The sequence below is a fragment of the Vicia villosa genome, linkage group LG7 (assembly GCF_029867415.1).
Source record: "Vicia villosa cultivar HV-30 ecotype Madison, WI linkage group LG7, Vvil1.0, whole genome shotgun sequence".
NCBI classification, from domain to species: Eukaryota; Viridiplantae; Streptophyta; class Magnoliopsida; order Fabales; family Fabaceae; genus Vicia; species Vicia villosa.
The window spans coordinates 30,966,544-30,975,039 of record NC_081186.1 but is presented as its reverse complement, the minus strand read 5'-3'; the positions used below and the strand labels follow the sequence as shown (position 1 = coordinate 30,975,039).

The window sequence follows — 8,496 nt, the reverse complement described above, 5'->3', positions numbered from 1 at the left end:
GTTTCCAAAAGACCAGCATGAGTCCGCTCATGGGTGGACCTGAGCAAACCTGAGGGGGACAGAAAATTCTATGCGTCGACCTGCACAAGTTGTGAGTCGACTCACAGTATTCAATTTTTTTTTTACAATTTTCCGAAGGTCATAACTTTCAAATCGTATATCCGTTTTTAGTGTTGTTTCGAGTATGATGAACCTTATGAGATAACCTATGTGTTTAAAGGATGAAATGAGGTGTAACCTTCAATTATTTTGAATCATGATTTTATTGCTTGATGAATGATGTATTGTGCATATATGTGATGAGATGTGACAATACACGGTTCGGATCAGATTTCAGATTGATTTTTCAAAATCGATCCAAACTAAACCAAACCGCAAGTATATATTTTATACTTTTTTATTGTTTTATTAATATGATATGTTGTGTTAATTTATTATTCGAGGATTCTTATTTTCTTAATAATATGATGTTGTGTTAATTTATTATTTCGTTTGTTTCAATCGTAATCTATCATTCTCATTTTGTAATATTAATTTTTAATATGCTATATGTTATATGTTACATCAAATTTATTATTTATTAACATTTTTATAATCTTAATCAATAATAAAATTTTTAATTTGAATATCCAAAAACCGATTCAAAATAAACCGCATGAAATTGGATCAAATCGGATCGGATTTTTTTAATTAATCATCCAAAACAGAAGCGAATTGTGAATAAATTTATCTTCGAATCGAATACATTTTTCCCTCAAAACTGATTCAAACTGAACCACTAGTTAATTTGGAATTAAAATTTAAAAACTTAATTATTTACATAAAATTTTCTAATACTTTCCTTATGAGATATGGTTTGATATTATTACATTTTATATCTATTTTCGTAGACTTTATTCACGCGTTTTTCACTAAATAAATATAGTTTGTTAGTAAGAAATAATATTTAAAATTTTCCTTTTCTGCAGTGACAGTATTTTCTTCTTATTTTATTCCCATGTTTCTTGTAAGACAAGTTCAACCTCCTAAGACAATTGGCCCCTCTGAATTCATGGTATTGAAAAACTTCTTATTAGTTCCCGCAATTGTATCACGAAACAAACCAAAATGACCATGCTTGCTATATCCGTGTTACTATTGTTATTGTTCAAAAATACCTCTGCAGCTGATACTATAACTCAGTCAGACTCACTTTCCGATGGAAGCACCTTGATTTCCAAAGATGAAACCTTCGAGTTGGGTTTCTTTACTCCCGGTAATTCTCCGAACCGATATGTTGGAATTTGGTACAAAAACATCCAGGTTAAAACCGTTGTTTGGGTTGCCAATCGGGATAATCCTATCAAAGACAACTCAAGCAAGTTGATCATAAACAAACAAGGAAATCTCGTTCTTCTCAACAGCAATCAGTCTCTTATATGGTCAACAAACACAACGAAGAAGGCTTCGACTCCAATTGTCCAGCTTCTGGAGAACGGAAATTTAGTGATCAGAGATGAGAAGGACACTGAAAGTTTCTTATGGCAGAGCTTTGACTATCCTACTGATACATTATTACCCGAAATGAAGCTTGGATGGGACAAGAGAACTGGTCTTAATAGGGTACAAACTGCATGGAAAAATTGGGAAGATCCGTCTTTAGGTGATTTTACATCATCTATGAGTCTTAGTAATAATCCTGAAGTGGTTCTTTTGAAAGGTAATTCAACTGAGTTCTACAGAACAGGACCTATGATTGGTGCTGAGTCTAGCGGAGTTTATGGAATGCAGGCTAACCCAATTTTTAATCCAGAGGTTGTAAACAATGAAGATGAAGCTTATTTTTTGTTCACCCTAAAGAACAAATCTGTGATTTCCATAGTTGTTTTAAACCAAACTAGTATGATTCTTCAACGCCTTGTATGGATTCCTCAATCTAGAAAATGGAGTAACTACTTGAACCTACCACATGATACTTGTGATACTTATAATGTATGTGGACCATATGGATATTGCGTCATTGACGCATCACCAATTTGTCAGTGTTTGGATGGGTTTAAGCCAAAATCACCCCAACAGTGGAACACAATGGACTGGGCAGATGGATGTGTGCACACTGGAAATTGGAGCTGTGGAGTGAAGGGTAGAGATGGTTTTCTTAAAGTAACTGGAGTGAAATTGCCAGATACTACAAATACATGGGTTGATGCAAATATAACACTTGATGATTGCAAGCTCAAATGTTTGCAAAATTGTTCCTGCACAGCTTACTCAAGCTTAACCTCAAATGAAGATAGTGGCGGTTGTTCCATATGGTTTAAAGATCTTAAAGACTTGAGAGACTCAGATTCTAAGAGAAACTTATATGTTAGAATTGATGGATCAAATATAGGTAACAAATTCACTACTCTTTTACATAATAATGTCACTATACATAATTAAAGAACACAATGTTTCATTGCAGGTGATAAACATGACTATACAAAAATGGCTATCTTGGTAGTTTCCATCATTGTTTTTGCATTCACTGTGATGCTATTGACACTATGCATTTATAGAAAAAAGATAAAGAACAAAGGTACTTTTCATATCCTTATAGTATTTTATATTTCATAGCATATACTTTATTTTTTTTAAACATTGTGTAGCTTTAACATCATTTAAACCCCTTAATGACTTATGATTAAACATTTCCAGTAATAATTTGAGTGTATATATTCTTCATTTAGTACACTTTAAGTTAGTTTTTTATAAATTCAATATTTTATATATTTATAAGCGATGTAGAATTTACATTTCATAACGGGATTAAACACTGATCTATTCTCTGTTCTCCATTAATTTGAACCATAGTTCAGATACCACTTGTTGGGAAATCTGGGGAGCATCAGAAGTGTCAATGAAAAAAACTTTCAGGATTCAAGAGATATTGATATCACATATCTACCAAAAATCTCAAGGCAATAAGCCTATGAGTCACCTCTCTTATATACCCAATATTTCGTCTCATTCATAGATGATGTAGGGTATAACCAGTCACACTTGCACCCAACATTTTTAATTTTTTTTTTAATATTATTGTTCTCATCATCTGGTCAGAAGACAATAATGAAGGTGAGGATTATGATTTAGACCTCCCTTGCTTTGATCTTGCTACAATATTTGAGGCCACTAATAATTTCACAAATGCCAACAAATTAGGCGAAGGTGGTTTTGGACCGGTTTACAAGGTATATTTTAAACAAATATTTTAATAAGGTTAAAGAAAAAATCATTTGAAGTGTTTACCAAATTGCTTTCAATCATCAATGTAGGGTAAGTTGCAAGATGGTCAAGAAATTGCAGTCAAAAGACTATCAAGGAGTTCTGGACAAGGATTGAATGAATTTAAGAACGAAGTTATTTTATGTTCTAAACTTCAACATCGAAATCTTATTAAGATAATTGGCTATTGTGTTGAAAGCGATGAAAAAATGTTGATCTATGAATACATGTCGAACACAAGTCTAGATTCATTTATTTTTGGTAAGTAATCTTTCAAATATAATATTGATCATAATACAAGTTTGATTATTTGTATATGTCATTTTTAAAGGAAGAACAACTAATTAAATTTATTGAGAAATTTTGACAGATCCAATTCAAAGTAAAGTATTAGATTGGCCTATGCGTTTTAACATTTTGTATGGAATTGCCCGAGGTCTTCTTTATCTACATCAAGACTCAAGGTTTAGAATCATACATAGAGATTTAAAAGCAAGTAATATTTTATTAGACCGAGATATGAATCCAAAAATATCAGATTTTGGTCTAGCTAAAATATGTGGAGGTGATCAAATAGAAGGCGAAACAAGGCGAATAGTTGGTACATAGTAAGTATCCTAAAAGTTGATAAAGTCTCCTAGTAATTGATTTAACATCAAATTTATTAATTTTGTTTCTTTTCAGTGGTTATATGGCACCAGAATATGCTACTGACGGATTATTCTCAATTAAATCAGATGTATTTAGTTTTGGTGTCTTATTGCTAGAACTTATAAGTGGAAAGAAAAATAGAACACTTAACTACAATCAAAATGATCATAATCTTATTGGACATGTAAGTATCACTAAAAAAAATCAACTATTTTTCCTTCACATAAATAATAGATAATAATTGTGCTGAAATTGTTGTAGGCATGGAGATTGTGGAAAGAGGGAGATATGTACTCATTGATTGATGATAGTTTGAAAGACACATGTATTCAAGATGAAGTTTTGCGGTGCATTCAAATTGGACTTTTATGTTTGCAACATCATCCTGACAATAGGCCAAATATGACATCTATTGTTGTGATGTTGAGTAATAATAATATTTTACCTCTACCACATGAACCAGGTTATTTATATAAAAACATACGAGACAAAGGTGAAACTTCTTCCGAGAGACATACATCTTCTTCAATAAATAATGTAACTATCTCACAATTAAATGCAAGATAGAAAAATATTAATTTATCTACGAGTTTAATTGAAATTATATAATTTGTAATTTTCATTTTCACCAATTTTAGTTATTGTAATTAAATAGTTTTTTAGTTGTTTAATTGGATAAATTATTGAACAAAGTTAGTGTAATTCTCTAAGAAATTTGTGCAAGCTTTTATGCATGAAAAACTAGTTTTAATTAAAAATAACCGCTTTTTGTGCCAATTAAATTTCACAATATGTAGTAAAAAAAATTACAAAAGCAAAACTAAATCATTTCATTACAAATAATAGATCGGATACATGTATTAATAAAAAATTAATCATACAGAGATCTGGCCACCTAAGTTAAGTTATACTCCATGTGCGCAATCTCATTGACTTTGCCATAATAAAGTTAAGGGATCCATAACAGTTTGATGTTTTGGAATCACTGTACCCTTGTTTTTATTTATTAAAGTTATTTATTTTATTATGTTTTTGTTTATTTGATTAATTATTGAGAAATATTAATTAAAAAAATTATGGATGATAGGGATGTATGACTTTGAGGTGGGAGTGTGAAGAGTAATTAGAGGTGGGAGTATTTTCTCTGGCTTTTTTTTGCATTTGTTTATGATATGAATAAAAAAAAGGTTAGCCAAAAAAAGGTTAGATAAATAAACGATTTTTTTGTCAAATAAATATTTAAGAACACAAACTTTAAATTCAAATAATTTTTTGCTCTTGCAATCCATTATAGAGAGCTCTTCATAGCAAACACTCTTGCAAACCTTAAGGCTATGTTTGGGAGTTTGGAGGGGAAGGGAGGGGAGGGCTTTGGAAAATAGGAGGAATTGGGTGAAAAAGACACTACAACGCGCAAGGCTTTTAAAAGCGCTTTTTTTGGCCTTTAACAGCGCTTTAAAGCGCTGCCAAAGCCAGCGCTGGCATAGGCTACGAAAGCGCTTTTAAAAGCGCTCTGGTAGGCCCCCCTATAAGAGCGCTTTTCTGGAAAAAGCGCTCTTGTAGGCCCCCCTTTAAGAGCGCTTTTCAGGAAAAAGCGCTCTGGTAGGCACCCCTATAAGAGCGCTTTTTTCAAAAGTGCTTTCGTATGTTGCGTTTTTTTTTTTTTTATGCTTTTTATTATTTCTTAACCTGCACTTTTGGCAGCAATATTTTAGAACCTGTAATTTACTATTTTTTGGCAGTATTTTTTCATGAACCTATAATTTATCATTTCAAATCGATATATACCATTATAATCGATATCGATTATATACAAAAAAAGTATTATATTATATACCATTAATGTAAATCAAAATACATATATACATATTTCTAAACCAAAACAACTAAACCAATTCACATATTTCTAAACCAAAACAACTAAATGGGAAACAACTTCCGAGTTCTTATGCAACCAATGTACGCTTCCTGTATTATCTGGAGCTATGTTGTATTGATGCTTTAGTGGAGAACCAGTAGTCACCTGAGCTATGTTGTATTGTGTCACAGAATATGAATCAAATAACTGTACCCCGAACGATCCTGCCACAGAAGACTTCGGGGTACATTACTTGATTCATATTCTGTGGAACATAATCGGCAGGGGCACATTGTGTTCTATCCTTTACCAGTCCATCCACTGTTTGAAGCTCAACCTACAATAGAAAAACGTGATTATTTACACAACATTCACATTCTCAATATTTTCTCTATCAACCAAAAATTTCCTCATCTCCGAACAAAAGACAAAATAGTTAATAAAAATAGTGCTATACCAGAACAAAAACCAATTTATAAGAAATCAATTAACAACCACATGCACATAAAAATAGTTTTTGATAAAAGAACAAGTCAATTGAGCCAACAACCAAAAACCCTAAAAAAAATCAGCCGTAGAGCCGTAGAGCCAACAACCAAAAACCCTAAAAAAAATTCTGTTCATCATCTTCGAAAAACCTCTCCAGAAACTGTAAATACATTGTTCATATTCATCCAACAACAATCACAATACACAGCCGCAAACACTAACCAAAACCCTAATTGTTCATCTTTCTCATACACGCAAACCATTCATCAGAAACAAAACCATTCACAAATCATCATCAAACATAACTAGACAAACATTCATCAAACCCAAACATTTGTTCATCACATTCCTAATCAAACAAACCCTTCAGAAATTTGAGAGAGGAAGAGAGAATAAGAAATAAACTCAGAAAGGTCTCACCCGGTTTTGGTTTGTAGATTCAGAATCGAAACCGAACTCAGCAACAACACGAACCTCAACTCACCATAAACTCGTGTGTTTTGGATCTGAAAGGAAGAAGAACGGCGGAGGTTGCTAGGGTTTCGGAGAGAGGACGGCGGAGCAACGAAGGAAGAAGAAAGATCTGAAACAAAACGCGTGTGTTTGTAAAATATATAATTTTTTAAATGGGCTACCAGAGCTCTTTTCAAAAGCGCTTTAATAACACCCCCTACCAGAGCGCTTTTATCCCAAAAGCGCTTTCGTAGCACCCACCCTATAAGAGCGCTTTTAAAAGCGCTTTCATAACCCCCCTACCAGAGCGCTTTTTAAAAGCGCTCTCATACCCCCCCCTACCAGAGCGCTTTTTAAAAGCGCTCTCATAACTCCCCCTACCAGAGCGCTTTTTTTGCATCATTTTTCCTTGTTTATTAATTTTGTTTTTAGCGAGCCCTACGAGAGCGCTTTTGCTAAAAGCGCTTTAGTAGCTGCGCTGCTACAGCTTAAATTTGGCGTAGATAAAAAGATTTTGGGTATGAGGGTTTTGGAGGGTTTGAGTTTATTCATAACACCAAAAACCCCATAAAATGGGGAACTCAAATTGTATTGAAGGAGGGTTTTGAAGGGCTTACATAAATTTTCCAAATATCTTTTAGGTTGTTATAATATTTTGAAATTAATTAAAAATTTAGTAATGATAATAACTCTTTTATCATTTTAAACAAATTCATTTTTTCAAAAAATGTCAAATATTTTCCTATATGTTTTTAAAATTTTGTTTTTGGAAGCCTTCCCCTCCCCTCCCCTCCAAACTCCCAAACATAGCATAAAGTGAATGATAGCTTCAAGAGATTCATGATGTTTCATTATCAAATTTTGATATTCAAAATGCTTTTTATAATGGAAGTTATTTATGTTTCATGCGGATCACTAATGGTAGTATCTTTAGCGTTGATAGTCATGAAATAGATGACAATAATTTTTTAAAGGACAGTGATAAATATCCTAAATATGTTGATAGAGGGGTATGAACTTTTTCGTATGGAACCTGGGGAATCCTTAGAATCCATGGAGACTCGTTCCTCCATTTAGTCAAGAATTTGGGAAAGATCATTTCTAACAAAGAGTGTGCTGATAATATTCTGATATCTAAGTCCACAGAATGTCAACCAAATGTTACGGCCATAAAAGAATTAAATTATCTTAGTTCTTTGGATATCACAAAACTATTTGAAAAGCTCACCAAACATGAGAATGAACTGAAACGACTTGCTAAAAGCAAAGTAAAGTCAAGAAGAAAGATAAGATAAAGGAAGAGAAACGAGATCTATCCTTGAAAGCTTCTTCGCCAAGGACAAAAAAAAATAAGGACTAAGGTGATAGTTATGACATATACTTTTCTAAATAAGAAGAGATGGGGTTATTCGTAAAACATTACAATCAATATACAAGGAAGCTCAAGCATTCCGACTAAAAATAAATTAACTTCAAAAAGTCTTATTCGCGCAAGAAGGAACATAAGATAAAAGAAGAAGATGTCACATGCTTTGAATGCGGAGAATTGGGTCCCTAGAACCACATGTCCTAGTCTAAATAAACATCATAAGAAAAAGGGTAAGGAATTCTACAAGACAAAGGACAAACATGCTAAAGGTCATAGAGCCGATATCGCTAGAGAAGAAGTATATGAGAGCTCCTCTTCATATTCCGGTTTAAGTTTTGATGAAGAATGTGTTAACCTATGCTTGATGGAACACAAGAAAAGTGAAGACTTTAAGGTATATATTTTTGATCCTGAAGTTAAACCATTTTATAAA

The 8,496-nt window shown here is 32.7% G+C and overlaps 1 protein-coding gene across 3 annotated transcripts; it reads left to right on the top strand.

Annotated features, from left to right (window-relative positions):
• The first annotated feature begins 1,002 nt into the window (after positions 1-1,002).
• On the top strand, positions 1,003-4,630 carry LOC131617083 (G-type lectin S-receptor-like serine/threonine-protein kinase At4g27290). Of its 3 annotated transcripts, none has more exons than XR_009288419.1 (7): positions 1,003-2,371; positions 2,444-2,557; positions 3,079-3,209; positions 3,294-3,504; positions 3,614-3,851; positions 3,981-4,078; positions 4,156-4,185. XR_009288419.1 is itself a non-coding variant. In XM_058888462.1 (7 exons), the coding sequence occupies exons 1-7, from the start codon at positions 1,108-1,110 to the stop codon at positions 4,459-4,461; spliced, it is 2,412 nt and encodes an 803-aa protein (XP_058744445.1). In that variant the 5' UTR covers positions 1,003-1,107; the 3' UTR covers positions 4,462-4,630. The 3 variants fall into 3 exon arrangements, 2 of the variants coding, with proteins under 2 accessions (XP_058744445.1, XP_058744444.1); XM_058888462.1 differs by having other exon boundaries at positions 3,082-3,209; positions 3,928-4,078; positions 4,156-4,630; XM_058888461.1 differs by having other exon boundaries at positions 3,928-4,078; positions 4,156-4,629.
• Positions 4,631-8,496: the final 3,866 nt, after the last annotated feature.